Genomic DNA, 21,871 nt, shown 5'->3' with positions numbered 1-21,871 from the left:
CAGGGGAGGGTCGGCCCAGCCTGCAGCCGCGGAGCCCTGAACTGGGCTTGGGCAGGCCCAGTCTAGGAGGTGAGACAAATGGGAGCAGCCAGGAGTTGGGGGGCTGAGGGGAGGCCAGGCCTGGGCCTGAGCAGGCGCCCGGCAGCAGTACCAGCTGTCGGGGGCCCTGGCGGGGCCGTTGCCCGGCTGTCTCCCAGGGCTTGTCCCAGGACCCATCTGCACCCCGAGGCCTTGGCCGGGCACACGACACCCCCAGGCTGGTCTCCTGCCGGCGGGGCTGACAGACACCCCGACACAGGAGGCTCCCGAAGGCCCCACTTAGGGCTCCTTGTCTGGGCCAGGCGCCGCCTCTGTGGAACAGGCCGGAGGGGCCGGGAGGAGGCGAGCCTGCGTCCCCCCCACGCAGCCACCTTTGGGGTTCGGTGGAGGAGCCTGGCGGGGGGCTCGTGTGCGCAGGACGCCGCGTGTGCTCGTCATTCATTGGTCCGCGAGAGGCGGCTCAGAGGAGAGAGCCGGGCCGGGCTGGGCCGAGGCGCCACCAACCTTTCGGGGTGCTTCTTTTGACCCGCCCACTGCCATGAAGCGGCGCCTCCATCCGGCCTCAGCCCCATCACCCTCAATTCTGAGGCGAAGCTGGCTGTGACGGCCCTGAGAGCAGCCCAAACCCGGGGAGAGCAGCGATGGGAAAGAACCCGGGTCAGGCAGAGGAAGGCCCCCCCTCCCTCCCTCCTCCCTCCCTGCCCCTTCCCTCCTCCCTCCCCCCTCCCTACTCCCTCTTCCCTCCTCCCTCCTCCCTCCTCCCTCCCCGCCCCCTCCCTACTCCCTCCTCCCTCCCTGCCCCCTCCCTACTCCCTCCTCCCTTCTCCCTTCTCCCTCCCTCTTCCTTCCTCCCTCCCTCTTCCCTCTTCCCTCCTCCCTCCTCCCTCCCCATCCCCTCCCTCTTCCCTCCTCCCTCTCTGCCCCCTCCCTCCTCCCTCTTCCCTCCTCCCTCCTCCCTCCAGGCCTCCTCTGGGTCATCTGTGCCCACATGGCAGAGCAGGGAGAGGTGCCTGGCCGGGAGTTGTTGACAAGGGTGCGTCGGCCGCCAGCAGGAGGAGGATGGGCTGCCCGCAGTGCCCCTCCCGCCCTCCTCGGGCTGCCCTTCCACACGCAGACGTGCTCCCAAGTGTACTTGGGCAGAAGAGCATCCAGGCGAGGCTGCCCTTTGCCTTGGTCTCCCCCCCAGTGCAGCTGCCGCCCCTTTCGGAGTCAGGGCTGAGCCGGAACGCTGGACGGCCCCAGGCCCGCCCCGTCGCCCATCTGGGACGCCCGGCAGGTCCCTGGAGCGCTCCGGGCCCCTCTTTGCTCCCCCGGCCGGCAGGCGCCTGGACTCCGTCACCAGAAGGTCCCTTCTTTGGGCTCGAAGTCCGCCGTCGCCCTTCGAGGGTCCGTGCGCCCAGGGCGGCCACAGAAAGCTCCGGCCCTTCCCTCCCCTTCGTGGGGGTCTCGGGCAGAGGGGCAGAGGCAGCCGCCGACCTGGCCACGTCCATAGAGATGGGCTCCAGGAAGGGGGAGGAGGAGGACGACTCGGACCAGGAACTTGGGAAAGCTGGAGGAAGTCTTCCCCAGCGCCGGCTCTCCTCCTGGCCGCTCCTCTCCCCGGCCACGTCTCGTCCATGCGGTCAGCCCGCCACAGGGCCGCCTTGTGCCCTCCTGATACGAGCAAGGCCAGGCTGCGAGGAGAGGCCGTGTGGCCGGGAAGCCAGAAACGGCTGTTCCCTCCTCCTCCTCAGAATGGGGGGCGCTAGAAGGCCCTGCAGACCCTCCCCATTCCAAGATCCTGGGCAGGGGGCAGATCCAGCAAGACAAACCACCAGGGCGGCCGGATGGCTCAGTGGATGGAGAGCCAGACCCAGAGACGGGAGGTCCTGGGTTCCAGTGTGGCCCCAGGCACTGGCCAGCTGGGTGACCCTGGGTAAGTCACTTCACCCCCATTGCCCAGCCCTTACTGCTCTTCTGCCCTGGAACCAGTACATAGTCTTGGTTCTTGGAAGGTGAGAGTTTGAAAAACAGACAAAACCACCAGCCCTCGGGCCACCGAATGGAGTGATCCTAAAGGGGACCATCTAGGCTGCACCGGCCCCAGCCTCAGGGAGGCCCCCAGGCTTAGTCTCAGGGGCCTGTCCTGGGAGGGGAAGGACCTCGTATGCCCTCCAGGCCTGACCCAACTCTGGAGAACCAGAAGTGACAGCAAGTTCTTAGAGTCAAGCACGAGGCCAATCCCAGGGCGGACCAGCCTGACAAGAGGGATCTGCAGAGCCACCACCTTAGTGAGTCGGGCAGCTAAGCCACAGAGGGAAGAGAGCCCCGGGCCAGAGTCCACGGGAGCTGAGTTCAAATCCTGATTCAGATACTTGCCAGCTGTGTGACTTTGCCCAAGGTCCCTTACCTTCACCTGTCTCCATTTCCTCATCTGTAAAATGGAGATAACCACAGCAGTTCCCTGCCGGCTGCAGTGAGGATCCAGTGAGGAAACACCTGGAAGGTGTTTGACAGACCCTAAAGTGCTGTGAAAGTGTTGGTGATGGCAAAGGCGATGGCGCTGGCCATGATGGTGATGGTGGCAGTGACAATGGCGGTGATGGTGGTGATGATGATGATGGTGATAGCAAAGGTGATGGCGATGGCCATGATGGTGATGGCCACAGTGATAATGGTGGTGATGGCGATGGTGATGATGGTGATGGCGACAGTGACAATGGTGGTGATGGTGATGGTGATGATGATGGTGATAGCAAAGGTGATGGCGATGGCCATGATGGTGATGGTGGCAGTAACAATGATGGTGATGGTGGTGATGGTGATGGCAAAGGCGATGGCAATGGCCATGATGGTGATGGTGGTAGTGACAATGATGGTGATGGTGGTGATGATGATGATGTGATGGTGGTGATGGTGATGATGGCGATGGTGGTGATGGCAACCATGAAGATGGTGATGATGGCAGTAGCTATGATGGTGATAATGATAGTGATGGTGGTGGTGATGGCAGTGAAGGTGATAGTGACAATGACAATGGTGGTGATGGTGGTGGTGATGGTGATGGTGACAGTGACAATGGTGGTGATGGCAAAGGTGATGGCAATGGACATGATGGTGATGGTGACAGTGACAATGGTGGTGATGATGGTGATGGCAGTGAAGATGACAGTGACAACGACAATGGTGGTGATGGTGATGGTGACGGCAGTGGTGATGATGGTAGCTTGCCTTGGGCAGGGCAGAGGCAGTGGTGTACCGCTGTCCATAGTCAGTGCTTGGACTAGGTCCTTCCAGCCAAATCAGGAGGAACAGCCTGGGTTTTCCTTAGCACCCCAGTTATGGGTAGACAAAGGAGAGCTGTGGGACCCTCGGATATACTGCCTGATACTGTTCTGACCGGAAGAGATGGAAGCCAGGGTGTAGCTGCGCTGGGGAGTCTTGGAAGGAGAGTTGAAAGCCAGACGGGGGCCGAGTGGAGGAGAGTCGAGCGTGGCCCTTTTCTCCACGTCTTCTCCAAGCTCCTCATGGAAGCGCGGCTCTTTGGCACCCGGGCCATTTGGCATCCCCAGCTGCCCTGGGCCCGGTGTCACAGCTGGATTGGTTCCGCTCTTTAGTCACGAAGATCATTCCTGATGAACAAACTGGCACCAGGGCCGTAGTGCAGAATGGTTTTGTGTTTGTTAACGTGGTCGGGTTTCCTCGTGGTCAGGACGTGCATTTTTAGGGGCCATTTTGGTCTTTGGACGTTCTGGGGCCTCCGCCTTGTTCTCCGCCTTTCTCTGTTCCTGTCTCTGAGGCAGGGTGAGCCGGAGCCCTGGGGGCCTCCAGACGAGGCGCCCCCTTGCGGTGACCGAAGCTCCGGGCTCACTGAAGGCTGACAGGGTGCTGTTCAGGCAGGCACGTCCATCAGGACTCCATCCGTCCAGCCCGGGAGCCGCACAGGGAGGGAGGCGCACTTGGCATGAGCTGTGGCCGTTCCCCGGGCGACGGCGGCGGCCACAAGCCAAAATCAATACAGGATTCCTGTGAGCGCTGGCCCTTTCGGGGCTGCTCGTTTGTCCCGTCTCCGCACAAGGCTTCTATTTGAAATGGATCCTTGGATGGAAGCCACCATGGCTGGGAGCGCTTAGTCATAGCAACTGGAAACTGGTCTTTATTCCAGAAGGTGAACTCAGCGGAGCTTCCGTGCTTTCCGCCCTTGGCACGAAGCACGCGGAGAGGGAAGCGTCCTGGCCGTGATCCAAGAGGGCCACAAAGTGTACCGGCCGGACTCGGCCCTCCGCCTGCACGAGAGGCCTTCCGGGGGCTCCAGGAGCCAGGAGCAGCCCGAGCCCCGGCGCCTTGTCCTTAATGCCCCGGCGGCCGTCCTAGCGGCTCTTTGTCCGAGCTTGACCTCTTCCAGCCCTGAGGATCCGCCCCCACCCAGAACCCCTCAGAATCCCTCCCTGCGTAGGCCTTGGACCAGCAGTGCTGCCAGAGAGTGAGCAGAGCCCAGACCCGAGAAAGCCCAAACTAAGCCCTCCGAGCGAATGCCCGTCACGGGGTCCTCCACCGTCCGGTCCTCCGAATCGCGGGGCCCAGGGGGAGCCTCCAGCTGGCAGACAGTGGGAGAGCCGCCCCACCAGGGACAGAGCGGGAGGCCAGCCCGTGGGCCCAGCTGAGAAGACGCAGCCATGACAGTGAGGGACGGACAGCTTCACCGGGATCAGGATCCGGAGGAAGACGCGGCGTTCTAGGTCGAGGCCGGATCTGTGGGAAAGCGCAGAGGAGAGGCAGCAGGGAAGGAAGTGCCCCCCCGCGGGACGACGAATCCAACGTCGCCCGGCTCTCGAGGACGGGGGCAGAAGGTGCTCAGTGACCGGGCCATCCCGGTCCGTGTCTTCAGATCTTCTCACTGACGGGCTGAGAGCTCAGACCCCGAGTCCGTCCATCCGCCCGCACGTCTGTGTGCCAGCGTAGTCCTGGGTGCTGAGACACAAAGAGCCTGAAGGAAAACAAGACACCCACATCCCAACAAATACAAACTATGCCTGAGGAGATCCGAGCTAATGGGAGGTGGGGAAGAATCAGGCCTCATTATCAGCTCATTGAAGGACGAGCAAAGGCCCAGCCGAGCTTTAAAGGAGACAGAGGGGAGGGAGGGGAACTTTCTTTTTCTTTAATGAATTATTTTAAAAGATTTTTCCACATTTACGTGATTCATTTTCTTTCCCTCCCCTCTCCCAGAGCTGACGAGCAATTCCACTGGATTGTACAAATGTTGTCACTTGATACCTATTTCCATATTATTAATTTTTTTAAACTCTCACCTTTCTTCTTAGAACCAAACCAATATGTATTGGCAGAAGAGTGGTAAGGGCTTGGCAATGGGGGGTAAGTGACTTGCCCAGGGTCACACAGCTGGGAAGGGTCTGAGGCCAGATTTGAACCCAGGACCTTGCGTCTCTAGACCTGGCTCTCCATCCACTGAGCTACCCAGCTGCCCCCTCAATGGGAAGCTTTTAAGATCCATCCACCAGCAGTGCATTAATGTCCCAATTTTGCTGTATCTCCTCCAACATTTATTATTTTTCTTTACTGTCATATTAACCAATCTGCTAAGTGTGAGGTTGTTTTGATTTTCATTTCTCTAATTAGGAGGGATTTAGAACACTTTTTCATGTGATTATTGATACAGTTAATTTCTTCATCTGATTTCTTTTGTACAATTGATTGAGCTCCTTATATATTTGAGAAATTAGACCTTTGTCAGAGGTTTTGTTATGAATATTTTTCCCAGTTTGTTGCTTCCCTTCTAATTTTGATTGCATTGGTTTTGTTTGTACAAAAAATTTTTAATTTAACATAATCAAAATCATTCATTTACATTGTGTAATATTCTCCATCTCTTGCTTGGTCTTAAATTCCTTCCTTTCCTATAGATCTAACAGGTATACTCTTCTATGTTCACCTAATTTGTTTATGATTTCCCTCTTTATATTTAAGTCATTTATGAATTTAACTTGATATAGGATGTGAGATGTTGATCTAAGCCTAATTTCTCCCCAACTGTTTTCCAATTCTCCCAGCAGTTTTTGTCAGATAGTGTGTTCTTGTCCCAAAAGCTGGACTCTTTGGGTTTATCATACACTATCTTGCTGAGGTCATTTACCCCAAGTGAATTGATCCTCCCTCCTGTCTCTTAGCCAGTACCATGTTGTTTTGATGGCCACTGCTTTATAGTAGTTTAAGATCTGGTACTGCACGGCCACCTTCCTTCACATCCCCCCCCCCCCCCCATTATTTCCCTGGATATTCTTGATCTTTTATTCTTCCAAATGAACTTTGTTATAATTTTTTTCTAATTCTATGAAAAAGCTTCTTGGTACTTTGATAGGCATGGCACTGAATAAGTAAATAAGTTCGGTTAGGATGGTCATTTTTATTATGTTAGCTCGTCCTACCCATGAGCAATTAATGTTTTTCCAGTAATTTAGATCTAGTTTTAATTGTGTGAAGTGTTTTGTAGTTGTGTTCATATGATTCCTGAATTTGTCTTGGCAAGTAGATTCCCAGATATTTTATATTGTCTAGAGTGCTTTTTAAATGGAGTTTCTCTTTTTAACTCTTGCTGCTGCGTTTTGTTGGAATGTATGTTGTAGTTGCAACTTTGCTAAAGTTATTGATTATTTCTCCTGGCTTTTTAGTGGATTTTCTCGGGACTTCTAGGTCTACCATCATGTCATCTGCAAAGAGTGATAGTTTAGTTTCTGAATTAAGGGATTGTTTAATTGAGAAATGATCATTCAAGATCAGATCTGCCAATCTCCTCCCTTCCTCCATCCCCTTCAGCTGATTCTTCTGTAGGTCTCACTGAAATCAACTCCGAGTGAGTATTTGGTTTATCATAGAGTACTCTGCCTTTTCTAAGGTTAAGTAAGGGGTTTATTTGAGAGAAAGGGAAAGGTAAGGATATGGAGGGAAAGAGGGTTTGGGGGGTCCCTAATGCTAAACAATTCCCAAGTTGGAGGATGGTGGAATATAATTCAGATTTGGGGAAATGGTCAACAGGTCTTGAGAATGCAGTCACTGTAGTGCAGCAGAGAGAACCCAGAGAGCAGGACTCTTGTCCTTCCTCCTTTCTGTGTCAAGGCAAAGAGACCCAGCTCTTCAGATTGCCGCCTCCTCCTTAACTGTCTTTCCCCAGTCCTCATTCCAAATAGAATGTTCATCTTGATGGGCACTTCTGGAGCTCTTGCTTTTCCAGCTCCTTGCAGACTTTTCCATTTTCTCTCCTCCACATTACATTTCCTCATTGTCTACTTTGATCCCTTCCATTTCTTTTCCTTCTCTAATTGCTACTGCCAGCATTTCTAGTACAATGTTAAATAATAGCGGTGATAGTGGGCATCCCTGCTTTGGGAGTGGGACTTTCTGGGCCTGGGAAATAGGTAGGAAATGGCATGTCCTCCCCGAGCAATGGCTAGAAGACCAGGCTGCGGAGTCATCTGCAGTCAGACTAGACTGCAAAGGGAGGCCAGACCATGAGAGGTTTTAAGTGACAAACACCATTTAGACTTTAACCCAGAGGCAAGTGGGAGCCCCTGAAGCTTTTTGAGCAGAGGAGCGGCATGATGAGAGCCAGACCTTAAGGCTATGACTTGGCAGCTATGCAAAAGATGGATGAAAGAAGGAGAAGGCCCAAGGCAGAGCAACCACTTAGAAGGTGAGGCACTCCTGGACGATGCAGTACTTAATGACTGGAAGTTAGCCGTGGCATGGAAAGGATGCTCAGGAGGGAGGCAGCCCCATCATCTCCTGGTGGAAACACGTTTGACTCATCAGATGGGGATGGTGGAAACTCCAGCGAGGCTGAGGATTCTGACTCCTCCTAGGCTGGTGGCCCTTTTAGGTCTTGGGTAATCAGAAAGCCCCATCAACAGCTCGAGCCTTGTCCCCTGCTCCAAACCAGTCGAGGCTCAGAGACAGCTCCTCTCTCTGCCTTTTAGGGAAGAGCTAACCTAGCCTGTGTGGTGTCAGGGTCTTGGGACCCTCCTGCCTTCTATACTGAAACCAAGCCAACCAGCTTCCTGGTCCCCATCCACAACACTCCATCCATTTGCATAGCCCTGGCTGCCATATTTGGAATGTTCTCTGTCCTCAGCTCTGCCTCTTAGAAGCCTTCCTTCAATGCCCAGTTCCTGACATCCTCAGTTGGTTAGCATCCTTCACCCCCTTCCATCAGTATTTTGTATTTACTGGGTATCGTTTTTATTTCTTTATCTGTGTGGAATGCATAGCCGTCCTCCTCTTCTCTTGAGTCCTTCTCATGGTGGTTTGGTGGGCCCAAAGTATCCGCCCATTGGCAGGCAAACATCAACCAAAGCCCCTCCAGTTTTGTGGCTTTGTCCCTAGAAGGTTCTTCAGATGAGAGGTGCTGGCTCTGCAGAGAAGTAGACAGTTTTCTGCAGAAAGCCAACTTGAGCAGCATCTTCTTGGCCAGGCCCCTTCTCTGCTTGCCAAGACTCCTGGGTAGAAGAGGGCACATCCCGTACCGATCCCCTCCTTGCTTCTATCTTGTCCCTCCTTGGACCCCAGCCGCCATGAGTGCTGCCTAAACAGACCTTCTCCATCTGTTCCCTGCTCTGTGTGGCTGCCTCTTTTCTGTAACAGTTCTGGCAAGGGAAAAAGCTAGGGAAACTTGGGGGGCTCTGGCAGTGCCTGTCTGCCCACAGGCCATCCGAGTCTCCAGGTGGTGGTGCCATCTTCTTGAGGCCGCCCTAATAATCACATCTTGCCTGGACTTTTATGAGAGCCTCAGAATGTAGGTCCTGGCCTCAGGCCTCTCCCATCTCCAGGCCATCCTCCATTCTCCCCTTCTAGGAAACTCCATTGGCTCCTTTTGGCTTCTGAGATCAAATGCAAACTCCTCTGCTTGGCATTTGAAGCTCTCTTTCCCAGATTTTTAGAGTCCAGCCTAATTTGGGTTCCTCATGCCAGGAATGGCCTCCATCTTCACCCTCCTCCTCTTCCCAGGATCCCTTGAAACTCTAAAGGGCAAATCATGGGGTTGAGACTAAATATAAATGTAGTTGGTCCCCAATGAAGCACTCAAGACAGAATGGAATTTTATGGTGATTAATTTACAATAGGAGGAAGAAATTAAGAGTGAGAGAGAGAGGAAAAAGTTAATTTAAACTACTCCAGCTCAGGCTGATCCAGGCAGGAGTTCAAGGCCTTGGCCAAGGGGGCCTCCCCAAAGATCCAAGCGAAAGGGGAGTCATTCTTATCACTCACCACGTGACTGTCTCAAGGAAGCCATCTGAGGGGCTCCTCTAGGCTCAAGTTCCAGGGTCAACTGGCGCCCAGGCTCTCCCCACAGGAAGTGACGCAAACTACAAAGGCAGTTCTCTACATCACTTCCCACGTCTCACATGTGCCAATGGTGGCTCAAGCTTGGCTTAGGACAGTCCAGGGGATAGTCAGTTGTTTCTGATTTGTCATTTGCTAGCACATGCCAGTGTAGTGTGGGTGTATACATTCCTGGGTGCTAGACTAAGCAAAATGGAGAAAATCTAAAATTCACAAAACTCAGTTCACATGCCAGCCTTCCCTTTCCCTGCTCAGTCTTGGCCTCTCCGTGGATTTTATGGGCACCTGGAGGGCAGGAAGGGTTTTGCTTTTGACTTTGGCCTCCTAGGGCCTTCTGTGACCACACTGAACACAGCCAACACTGAATAAATGTTGATTGATTGATTGCTATTGTGGGTGGGACAGTTTGCCAAGGAGGGGCCTGCCAGGTCTTATCCTTTATAGAGGGTGCCCCAAGGGTCATAGTACAGTTTTAAGTTCTTAGCACCCCACGCTGCACTAAGGCTTCTGGGACATCCTGTATTATCCCAGTTCTAGCCCTTCAGTTGTTGGGTTTAGTGGAAAAGCTCTCTGTTCTCTGTCATCTTTTTCTGGAAGTGGCTTCTCCAGCCCTCAGCTCCTGCCCAGAGTATCCCACAAGTATTCCCTCTCTTGCCCCACTTGCTCTCCCGGGCTGCTGACCTTCTCCAGTTGGCATCGTCTCTTAGCCCAGACTCCCTAGCCATGGACCAGTGGAGACAATGCCCTCGACTCTCTCCTCCCTGGGTTCCCAAAGCTTTGTTCCCCTGGGTTTCAGGCCTTGTGCCTACCTAGTTCTCCTTTGTAAATCTGAGTTCTGGCCCTGGCAGCTGCTCTCCCTGATCTCTGCCCTGCCTTTCCTATGCCTAGCTGATGGCCCTAGAACAGATTCACGTTGTACCGGCTTGCCCCATACTTCCCAAGACTGTTGTGAGGAAGGAGCCTCGAAGCCCAAAGGCGCCGGCAGGGAACTCGGGAAGAGTGTGAAGGGGTGAGGGACGATGGGAGGAGGGATCCTGAGAGATGGCAGGGCGGAGGCCCTCCAGGGATGGGGAGCACGGACTCCCGGAAGGCACAGGCAGCCGGTTGGAAGGATCCAGATTGGCTGAAACATGGAGGTTATGGAGCGAAGTTGAGTGACATCCAGGAAGCCAGAGCCCGACTAGGAGAGCCTTAAGGGTCAGATCTGTGTCGGCAACCACACGAAGGACATTTTGGAGAGCTAAGGAAACCCTTCACTGGTCTTCCCTTCTTCATTATGTTCGGATTCGGTGAGCTCTGGGATAACCGTGCCTCCTAAACGAATCTACTTCTTCAGGGTCATGCCAACCAAAGAATAACTTGAGGGGCTAGAAAAAATAATTAAATCCATGTGGAGGAATAAATGATCAAGAACATCCAGGGAACTGATGAGGGGGAAACCAGGAAGGAAAGATGCCCCAGTACCAGGTCTCAAACTCTATTGTTGTTCAGTTGTTTCTGGTTATGTCTGACTCATCAAGGCCCCATTTCAGGGTTTTCTTGGCAGATACTGGAGCAGATTGCCATTTCTTTTACAGATGAGGAAACTGAGGCCAATAGGTTGCCCAAGATCACGCAGCTAGTAAGAGTCTGAGGCCAGATTTGAACTCATGAAAAAGGCGTCTTCCTTATTCCAAGACTAATGCTCTCCCCACTGTTCTGCCTGGTTGCCCTCAAACTATATTACAAAGCAGAAATCATTGAAACCTTTTGGTACTGGGGAGAACAGCTTAGGTACCCAACATACAGAAGCAGATGGGCACAGGAGGCTGGGGTCTGATAAGCCCCAAGATGCCAGCGAATGGGGAAGAACCCACTCGCCATTTGACAAAATCTGTCGGAGAAAACTAGAAAGTCATCTGACAGAAACTAGGCCTAGACCAACATCCCAAAGCATGTGTCCAGGTCAGCTCAAAATAAATTCATTATTTAGATATAAGAGGTGAAGTGATAAGAAAATTAGGGGAGCCTGGAAGAAATGACCCGGCCAGTCTATGGCCCGGCGAAGAATTCACAGCCAAGAATAGGGAAGAAGAAGAATAGAGCCGTTTACAGATCGCCAAATAGATCATTGCGATTTCATAAAATTAAAGTTTTCAGAAGCAAAATGAATATATCTAACATTATAAGTGAAGTAGGAAACTGGGAAAAGTTATGCAGCAAGTTTCTCTGATCAAAGTCTCATTTCCCAATTAAAAATGGTCAAAGGATATGAATATCAAAACTATATAATCCTATGAAAAGGGCCCCAAATCACGAATAATTTGAGAAATGCAAATTAAAATAACCCTGAAGACCCACCTTCTGCCTCTTGGCAAATGGGACAGAAAAGGAAAATGACCGATGCTGAAGGGACATGGAAAAATAAGTACACTGAGGCCCTGGAGTTTGGGCCTGGGCCAGCCGTTCTGGAGGGCAGTTTGGGACTGTACCCAGTGGGCTGTGAAGTGGTGCGCGCCTTGACCCGGTGACGCCACTACTAGGTCTGTATCCAAAGAGAGTAGAAAAGGCCAGGGGACCCCCCTGTACAAAAATATTGTGGCAGCCCTTTGTGGTGGCAAAGGGAGGGAGTGGCTGACCGCGGAACGGGAGGGGATGGCATTATGAAATGGAAATCACTTTAAAAGACTGATATATATTAATTTAAGGTCGCCAAGGAATTCAGCTATGTAATTCCTAAATGAAAACTCAAGTCAGCCGTCAGCCTTTTATAGAGTTTTTAATTACTAACAGGAGGAAGAAAGGTATTAGAGATAGAGAGAGAGAGGGAGAGAGAGAGGGAGAGAGAGAGAGAGAGAGAGAGAGACAGAGACAGAGACAGAGACAGAGAGGGAGAGAGGGAGAGAGGGAGAGGGAGGGAGAGAGAGCGAGAGAGAGAGCGAGAGAGAGAGAGAGAGAGAGAGAGAGGAGAGAGAGAGAGAGAGAGAGAGAGAGAGAGAGAGAGGGGAGAGAGAGCGAGAGCGAGAGAGAGAGAGAAGCGAGAGCGAGAGACAGAGAGAGAGAGAGAGAGAGAAAGAGAGAGAGACAGAGAGAGAGAGGGAGGGAGAGAGAGCGAGAGAGAGAGAGAGAGAGAGAGAGAGGGAGAGAGAGCGAGAGCGAGAGAGAGAGAGAGAGAGAGAGAGAGAGAGAGAGAGAGAGAGAGAGAGAGAGAGAGAGAGAAAGGGGAGAGAAGGGAATAGGGCTTAAATACCCCTTCTGCTTAGACTGGGCCAAAAGGCCCAAGCCCTTAGATAGCTGAGGCAAAAAAAAGAGATCAGTCCCTATCACTCACGTGACCAAAATGGAGATGGATGGAGGGGACGGGATGGAGGGGTGGAAGGGCGGAGGGGATAGAGGGGTGGGGGGGACGGGATGGAGGGGTGGAAGGGCGGAGGGGATAGAGGGGTGGGGGGGACGGGATGGAGGGGTGGAGGGGTGGAGGGAATGGTCTCAGGAAAGCTGAAGCCAGCCAGGAGAGCAGACCCTGGAGAGCGGCACCCAGGAGCGGGATCTTGTGCGAAGATGGGTGGTGAAAGACTTGGCGCCTCTCGCCCATAGTCACGGTTCCCTTTTTCATAGCGCGGCGACGGTGGCAGTGTTTGCGCGACTACGTATATGACGCGGGTCGTGTTTCTTGCCTTCCTGGTGGGTGGGGGAGGGATGGAAGAAGAGAATGTGGAAGTGAAAAGAAATGATTTGTGTAAGTACTTAGGAAAGATGTGCAGAGGACCTAAGCCAGGCCAGCGGCACGGTGACTGGAGAGAAGAGGCAGAGGCAGGAACATCGGGCCCTTTAGGAGATGGATGGATGCGGTTTCGAGCCTGGGATCCTCGTGGTCCCTTTCACAGAAACGGGGAGACTAGAAGAGGACCCAATTTAGGGGGAAGGCCCTGCGGAGTCAGGTGCTGCTGGGCCTGGGGAAGCCGACCATGAGAGTCAGAAGAGAGCAGGGAAGGGGACGCCGGGGCACGTCCTCCCTTTACAAGATAATGGACAAGATGGGATCAGAAAAAGCAGGATGGGGGCAGGAGGTCCCGGGTCGCAGGCTGGCCTCAGACACTTGTTGGTTGTGGGACTCTGTTCTTTTTTTCCCTCAACCCTTCCATCTTGGCTGCAGAGGGCCCCGGGACGGGGATGGGGAAGGCTTTTGGTAGAAGGATCTGGGAGCACCTGCCCTGGAGAAATGAAGTCTTGGGGGGCAGCGTAGCAGGCAGAAGGTGCCACTCATTGAAGGGGGTTCAAGTCATGGGCAGACGCTGCCAAGAAGCGGACATTGACTCGAAACAGGGAAAACTCCATCCCAGGGAAACGGGCGCCTTAGAGGGCTCGTCGCGGAGGAGCCTGCCAGGTGCGAGATGGCAAGGCGGGAGCAGAAGTTGGGCTCAGGCGCTGCCTTTATGAGTCCATGCTGCCTGGGGGGAATCGCGGGCTCAGGGGGTCCATCCTTGGCCCTAGTGGTGCTGCAGCCCAACATGGAGCATTCCCAGGACTCGCCCAGCTGTCCATCCTGTCCACGAGGACGGCAAGACCTCCGGGTGCTTTTCCGAGGTCCAGGCAGGCCCTGAGGATCACATGGCACCGAGGGGAATGCCTGGCTCCAGAATCCCTCACTGGAGAACTTCAGAGGGCTTCTTTGCCCTTACAGCTCCCTTTAGTTACGTGTGTGCCCTCCAGCACTCATTTGGCACCAAATGTATGCCAAGTCCAGTGACTTCGGTGGGATAAAATATGGCAGCGGCCTCTGGGAGCCTCTGTCCGGGGGTGGGGTGGGGGATGCAGGAATCGCAGGTTGAGATGCCCCCAGTGAGCCAAAAGCCATTAGTCTCCGAATGGGGCAACGAGGGACATTCAAGGAGGTGGGCTGCCATCCTGAGTTGCTCTTTACTCCCTAGGTGGCCTCAGTTTCCTCATCTGTAGGATGGGACATTGGGCGAGATGTCCTCTAAGGACCTTCCTGCTTCTGTGGGCTGGGCCCCTGTGAGTCCTGGGGGGGGGGGGGTATCTCACGGGGGGAGGGGGGGAGCAGTAAAGGCTTGCAAAAGGAGCCCCCAAGCTGGGCCTCGAGAGGGGGGAGGAGTTCATGCGAGGCCTGGGGCAAGGGAAAGGGGGAATGGAGGTGTCCCTATGGCCTCCTGTATCAAATGTGTGCCGATAAGCCCCGCTTCTTTTCCTTTTGTCCCCACATGCCTTCCTAGACTTCGCTTAGCGTTCAGGAAAGGCTCAGGCCAGCAGACCGAGTCCATTAAGCTGGCCCAGTGCCAGCAGGCCCCATTCTCTGAGTCAGGCATGATGGATCAGGCGTGGCTGATGCCAGGCAAAACCCCTCCTCTCGTCCCCCGGGAGACTTCTCACGTAGCCACCTGCCCCCCCCCCCCCCCCCAGAGGGAGCCCGGCCGGAGAGCCTGGCAGCCCTTTGCGTCACAACCTTCCCGGACCCTTCCAGATCTCTGTTCTTCCCTCATCCGGACTGTCTCGTGTCACCCCTCAGAGTTGGGCGGCCTCTGGCTCCGAATCACCCCAGAACGTTGCATGATCTTGGACGAGTCACTGTCTGGCACATTTACGTTTGGATGTGGACGGGGGCCGGCTTGAGGAAAGCATGTTAAAGAACTGTTTATTGCTCTTGTCACAGACCCCCAAACATGTCATCCTGTTGTATGTCTTTAAAGGCCCCAAAGGTTCAGTCATTGCGGCTTTCACTGCCTTCTTCCAGCAGCGAACTTCCTGGGTAACCAGCCTAGAGTGGTGGTGCGCGCACAGGGTGGAGCCCTTTCTTAGGCCCTTATCAGTAACTCGATGCATCTGCAGACCCTCAGACAATGCCTGGCAGCCCTGGGGGAGCCCCCCCTCCCCCCCGCACTTAAAACAGCTTTGCCCCTTTTAAAAATCTGGATCGAGATTCTTCGTTTTTTCCCCCACTTGGCACCGGGAGCAGCTCCAGCGGCCTCTCCACTTACCCTCCATTGTCTGCTCTTGGCAGCGGGCGCTCTCTCTCCTCCCCCATGCTGGCCCGAGCCCTTCCCAAGCTCTGACCGCTAAAGGCAGCTTTCTTGTGGGCACCCCGTTGTCCCGAGGAGAGCGATGGGGTCGGCACAGCGAAACGTGTACCCTCCAAGAAGCCCCTGTTCTAAAGGGGGGGAAATTGAGGCTCAGGGCCCACCCCGCCCACCCTTGCATCATTTACCCCGAAGGGTGTCAGGCGTCCTGCATCCTCCAACAGGCTGCAAGCATTGGCGCGTGTTTGGAGGGAAAGAGGCCGGCCCAGAGAGCAGCTCTCTCGGGGGGGGGGGGCAGAACCCCGACATTCAGCGCCTGCTTCTGGGCCCACATCCTGCTCTCTGGGTAAATGCACAGGAGGCCAGAGCTGGCCCACAGCCCGGCTTTAGCCGACGCGGAAGCTCCTCTCAGAGGACCTTGAGAACCCCCAGGGGGAAATGAGGCCATTTAGAGGCTTGAGCGGGCTGACTGAGTGGAGGACGGCGGCACTGCTGCCTCCTGGCACGGGCCTTCCCTTCACCAGCGCAGATCGAGGCCCCTCGGAGACCCTCCCTGCAGACCCCGCCAGCAAGGGCTGCCGTGCAGCTTCCTCCGTCCCTGGCCTCGCTGGGCCCTGGCACATGGGGGAAGCTGCCACCTGCCTTACCCGCTCGTTACACCCCTTGCAGCTGGGGGTGAGGCCGGGCCCTGGAGACACCCAGACAATCAGCCCGGCCGGCGCCGGCCCAGTCAGAGGCTCCTGTCGGGGCGCCTCTGGGTCCTTCCTGGCCCAGTCCTCTCTCGGGATGAATCGGTCCCCCGTCTCCTACTCGGGGGGCTCCTGTCACACTGGGGGGGCACTCGGTAGACTAACCACTGAGCGAACTAGCCAGCGATGGGTGTCCCAGCACTCCGCCCCAAGGACGAGCCAGACTCCCTCAGGGAGTCCCGAACACCGAGGGAAGGGGGGACCCAACCTCGGGGCAGCCCTCTGGCCTGGGCCTAGAACGTGGGCTCACAGGACGGAGAGGGTCTCCACACAGGGCTCCGCCAGGCCGAAGGGGAGGGCTGCTGGGGGGACCCTGGAGGTCCCTCAGGGCTTCCCGAGAGGCCAGACCAGGCCGGAGAAAGGGCAGGCAGGGCCGGCACAGGTGCCTGCAGTGGGCCCTCCTTTGGCCCTCGGCACAAGGCCTCCTGCTGAATAAATGGTTCCTTGGGAGAAGCCCCCAGGAATGGGGCCGGGGCCGGGGCTGGGGATGGGGTCGGGGGCGGGGGATGGGGTCAGGGCCAGGGATGGGGTCCAGGTCGGGGGTGGGGGATGGGGCCGGGGATGGGGTCCGGGCCGGGGTGCGAGAACGTTCCTTTGTAGAAGTTCATCTCGGGGGCAGCAGAGGGGCTCGGAGGATTGAGAGCTGGGCCTAGACGCGGGAGGCCCTGGGTTCAAATCTGCCCTGGGATACTCGCTGGCAGGACGAGCCCCCGACCCTGTCGCCTGGCCCTGAGCCTGCCTCTCCCTTGGAGCCGGTGCAGAGGGGGAGGGAAGGGGCTCACCAAACGAGCTCCTCTGACTTCAGAGGCTAAATGGTCCCGGGGTGCTCCTGAGCCCAGGGACGGCCTCCCCCGAGGGCACTGCCTGCGCCCCCTGCAGGGGGTGGCCTCGGTCCATGCTGAGGAGGCCCAGCAGGAGAGGCTGAGGTGGGCTTCTGGCCCGCCCTTTCCCACGGGAGCCCCCAGAAGGGGAGGAGAGGAGCCGGCGTGGGCTCGGCACCGCGGGGCTCCCTTCCTGGCGGGACCCCAAAATTCTGAACTGAAAAAGGCCTCAGAAAGTCCCAGCACGTCCTCCTCCAGCCAGGAGCCCAGAGAGTGTTCCGGGGGGGCCAGGGGGCCGCACCTCCCAAGCAGAGGCCACGAGGCCCTGACGCTGAGCCCAGAGGCCGGAGGCTGGGGATCCCCCCCCCGGGGCTGCCGGGCAGGGCGGGGGCGGGGAGCCTCGGGCGCGGCCCTCCCGCCTGCCCCCCCCGCTCAGCCCGCCTCTCCCAACAGGAGGACCAGGACACGATGGAGTCCGACCTGGACAAGGACGAAGTGATCCAGCCCCAGCTCGGCGAGCTGTGCGGGGAGAAGCTGCTCACCTCCGAGTACCTGGGCGTGAGTAGTGCGGCCGGGGGGCCCGGGGGGCTTCCGCCTCTTCCGGCCTCCCTTTCCCCCTCTATAAGGGGAGGGGTGAGACCAGAGAGCGGCCCAAGGCCCGCACTTGGCACCGGAGCCTCGGCTGCTTACGGGGTGTGGGCCGGAGCCTTCCTGGCCCCCCTTCTGCCTCCCCAGGGGCCCCCCAGAGCCTCAGGAAGAGGACGGCTTTGGCTCGTTTGGTGTCTGCCCTTCTTGGGGGCAGGGGAGGCCCGGGGGAGGCTGCCCGGTTCTCCGGCCCAGCTGACTGTGTGTCTCCCGCGCAGATAATGACCCACTCGGGCAAGGCCAGGAGGAGGGGGGCTCCCGGAGGCGCCCCGCCACACGAGGATGAGCCGCTGCAGAGGCCCGTCACGCCGGGGTACCATAAGAACGCGCACGCCGCCGCCACGTAAGTCTGCATTCGGGCCCAAAGCGCCTTTTCTGCCGGCCCTCCGCGGCCTGGATCGGAGCCCTGGCGGGGTCCGCGGGAGAAATTCCAATAAACATCCGTGTTGAAACGCGCTCCGCACTGTGGTTCTTTAGGGCCCGGAGCCCGGCGGCCGGGGGGGACGCAGGCCCTGCGCGCCGCCCTCAGGCTCTGCCCCTGGAACGGGGAGAAGAACACGGGCCGGGCCGGCTCGGCGCGCCCGATAGATGCCCAGGCGGGCCTCGAGCCTGAAGGGGGAGCCTGGACTGGCCAGGCCAATGGGGAAGGAGTTCTGGAGCTGCTGGGCCGGACGGGGGGAGGTCAGGAGGGCTGAAGGGAAGCTGGAAGCTCGTCCCCAGGTTGCCAGCTCATTGGTGGGCGCAAGGGCTGAGCCTCCAGGGGCTCCCGGATGGGCTCCTGGATGGGCTCCTGGATGGGCTCCTGGATGGGGCTCCCGGATGGGCTCCTGGTTGGGACTCGTGTTGGGGCTCCCAGATCGGACTCCTGTTGGGGCTCCTGGATGGGGCTCCCAGATCGGGCTCCTGGTTGGGATTTGTGTTGGGGCTCCTGGTTGGGGCTCCCGGATCAGACTCCTGTTGGGGCTCCTGGATGGGGCTCCTATTGAGGCTCTCAGATTGGGTTCCTGGATGGGGCTCCCAGATCAGGCTCCTGATTGGGACTCCTGTTGGGGCTCCTGGATGGGGCTCCCAGATCGGGCTCCTGGTTGGGATTTGTGTTGGGGCTCCTGGTTGGGGCTCCCGGATCAGACTCCTGTTGGGGCTCCTGGATGGGGCTCCTATTGAGGCTCTCAGATTGGGTTCCTGGATGGGGCTCCCAGATCAGGCTCCTGATTGGGACTCCTGTTGGGGCTCCTGGATGGGGCTCTTGGTTTGGGACTCGTGTTGGGGCTCTCGGATTGGGCTCCTGGATGGGGCTCCTGGTTGGGGCTCCTGGTTGGGGCTCCTGATTGGGCTCCTGATTGGGCTCCTGATTGGGCTCCTGATTGGGGCTCCTGATTGGGGCTCCTGGTTGGGGCTCCTGGTTGGGGCTCCTGATTGGGCTCCTGGTTGGGGCTCCTGGTTGGGGCTCCTGATTGGGCTCCTGGTTGGGGCTCCTGGTTGGGCTCCTGGTTGGGGCTCCTGGTTGGGGCTCCTGATTGGGCTCCTGGTTGGGGCTCCTGGTTGGGGCTCCTGATTGGGCTCCTGGTTGGGGCTCCTGGTTGGGGCTCCTGATTGGGCTCCTGGTTGGGGCTCCTGGATGGGGCTCCCAGATCGGACTCCTGTTGGGGCTCCGGGATGGGGCTCTCGGATTGGGCTCCTGGATGGGGCTCCTGGTTGGGGCTCCGGGATGGGGCTCCCAGATCAGGCTCCGGGATGGGCTCTGGACAGGGCTGGTGCCCAGGAAGCCCCGAGATGGCTGCCGGCGGCTCTGTCAGTTGTCCCGCGCTGGGGGCTCTTTTTAACTCACAAAACCCATCCAGGTAATGATAGGCTTTTCACAGGGTTTCTTCATGCCCTGCCTGGGACGGCTCATTTCCCGCCGCCTGTGGCTGTGCCCAGGAAGGCCCACCAGGCAGCCTGGGGCTGGGCTTCTCCTCCCTCCAAGGGCAGCTCTTCCTCTCCCATTCAGAGGAGAAGTTCAGCTGTAAAAGCCTCTCCCAGGTGTTCTTAGCCTCTGCCTCCCTGCAGACCTCCATCAGGTGCTTCGCCTCTTTGACCCTCAGTTTCCTGGTCTGGAATAAGGAGGACGTCAGGCTAGACAGCATGGAAAGGCCCTTCGAGCTGGAGATTTGGGTTCCGAAACAAGGGCGCAGGAATGCTTGTAGTCAAGAGACCTCTGGACTCCTTGGCTCCCTTTGGAATCCAATCGGCTTTATTTAATGCATTGAAAGGTTCTTCTGGGAAGGGGCCTGTGACCCCCCACCCCATCGGAACCTTGGTCCGCCATCTTTGTTTCTCTGGGCCTTGGCAGCAAAGGACAGAGAGCTCGGAGGAGGGGGAGGCCCAGACGGAGGTCCCTTAGACAAGGAACCAGAGTGGATGACGGGGTGGCTCCCAGATCTTCATCCGGCCAGTCGTCCTTTCCCTGCAAGAGCCCTAGAAGGACCCTCTTGGGAGGAGCTCTTGGGGCCAACGTCCACCCTGGCCATCCCTCCCTCCCACGCTGGCTTGTCCCAATTAGAGAGCTTTGAGTGATGAAGCTTTTGAGACCCGTTCCATGGAAGGGTGTCTCAGGAATCTTTTCGTTTTATTTTATTTCTTTATTACTGATACAAAGTATAGATTCTAAGACACAAAAAGTGGTACAGTATTAAGTGACTTGCCCAGGGTCACCTCGCTAGGAGGTATCTGAGGTCAGATTTGAACCCAGAACCTCCCAAGCCCAGGTCTGCCTCTCGAGTCCCTGAGCGCCCTCTGCTGCCCCTTGTGAGTCTTTATTTCCGAAAGCATCCAGTAGAATTGATGCTGCAAATGTTCAATAATGCGCTCCCTCCGAGGGGCCCAGGTGAGAGCGAGACAAAGCAAGGTCGGGAGGAGGGAGCCCAGGCAGCACAAACAGCGACCAAGGGCAGGAAGTGGAGGCTAGAAGCCCTGGATTCCGTTCCTCATGCTGCTTCTGCCCTTCCTAGGCTGGGGTCCCCTCCTGCCGGGCGCCTCCACAATCATTATCAAATTGGGTTCCCCCAACGGGAGAGCCGGGAAGGATTCTCGACCCTGTTTTATGGAGAAGCAAATGGGTTGGACCATCTGCCCAGTTCTCCAGCCAGTCCAAGGGAGGCTTCTCGTGACCCCTTAGCTAGCCGAGCGCTGGCTGAGGACTGGGGGACAGCCGAGGGAAGGGCCCCCCGTCAGAGCCTCTCGGTCACCCGGTCCAAGCGGCGTGGGGGCAGCAGCGCTCTCGCCGGACACCGGGAGGACTCCCCGAGGCGGCCGCCCCTCTCTGAGCTAGCTCTCCTCAGGGACTCTCATTCTTCTCTCCTGGGCCTTGTGCCCTTTGCTCCCAGTTCTGGACCTCAGGGACCATGCCAGACCAGTCCTTCCGCTAAAGAGCAGCCCTTTAAATGCTTGAAGACAGCCGTCGCGGCCTCCCTCTAAGTCTTCTCCAAGACAAATAGAGCCGCTCATCCCTCTGATCAGCCCTTGGACGGTCTGGGCCACAGGCCTCTCGCCATCATCATCAGGCTCAGGATGGCACCCAAAGCCTGGAGGCCATTAGAAGCCCCCCACCCTTCTTCTGGACATGCACCTTCCCCATCCTGGATTTAGGATAATGATGTTTAAAAACCCAATTTTAAGCAGGACGCTGGATGGCTCAGGGGATAGAGAGCAGGCCTAGAGAAGGGAGGTCCTGGTTCATATGTGGCCTCAGATACTCCATAGCTGGGTGACCCTGGGCAAGTCACTTAACCCCCATTGCCTAGCCCTTCCTGCTTTTCTGCCTTGGAACCAATGCACAGTATTGATTCCAAAACAGATTTTTTAAAAAATTTTAAGACTTCATTTCTCCCTAGTCAAATTCTTTTTATTCAGTTCAGTTCAGATCCAACATTCTCATCTGCAGAGATGGTTCAGGATCCTAATTCTGTTGTCAGATATGTTAGCAGCCCCTTCCAATTATGTGTCCTACACAAAGCAGTTCAGGGTGCTCTCAATTCCCTACTGACCATTTTTGTTCTGCCTTTCCCACTCCGAGAGCTTTCTCCTTGGTCAAGAAAAGGGAAGCCTAATCTGAGTTGAGTAGTTCTGCCTTCTCTTTCAGATCCACGATCATCATCTCTTCTGTTCCCCAGAAGTTGTCCTGTCTCTTCTTTGACTTTTCTATTGCCCCTAACACAGCTAAGAGAAAAACCATTTTAACTTCAACTACCGTTCACAGAGTATCATATTTGAACCTTTTTTTGGTGGGAAT

General features: G+C 56.4%; 1 protein-coding gene across 4 annotated transcripts in view; it reads left to right on the top strand.

Annotated features, from left to right (window-relative positions):
• The window catches only part of ARMC9 (armadillo repeat containing 9), a 106,494-nt gene that overhangs the window by 65,208 nt on the left and 19,415 nt on the right, over nucleotides 1-21,871 (top strand). For all 4 annotated transcript variants that reach the window (XM_056819950.1, XM_056819951.1, XM_056819952.1 and 1 more), the window contains exons 20-21: nucleotides 17,410-17,514; nucleotides 17,820-17,944. In XM_056819950.1, coding sequence (XP_056675928.1) covers nucleotides 17,410-17,514; nucleotides 17,820-17,944 — 230 coding nt within the window. The remainder of the gene's footprint in view (nucleotides 1-17,409; nucleotides 17,515-17,819; nucleotides 17,945-21,871) is intronic.

Source organism: Monodelphis domestica, chromosome 2 (assembly GCF_027887165.1).
Source record: "Monodelphis domestica isolate mMonDom1 chromosome 2, mMonDom1.pri, whole genome shotgun sequence".
NCBI classification, from domain to species: Eukaryota; Metazoa; Chordata; class Mammalia; order Didelphimorphia; family Didelphidae; genus Monodelphis; species Monodelphis domestica.
The sequence above is the reverse complement of the archived record's forward strand: the minus strand, read 5'-3'. Positions and strand labels throughout refer to the sequence as shown.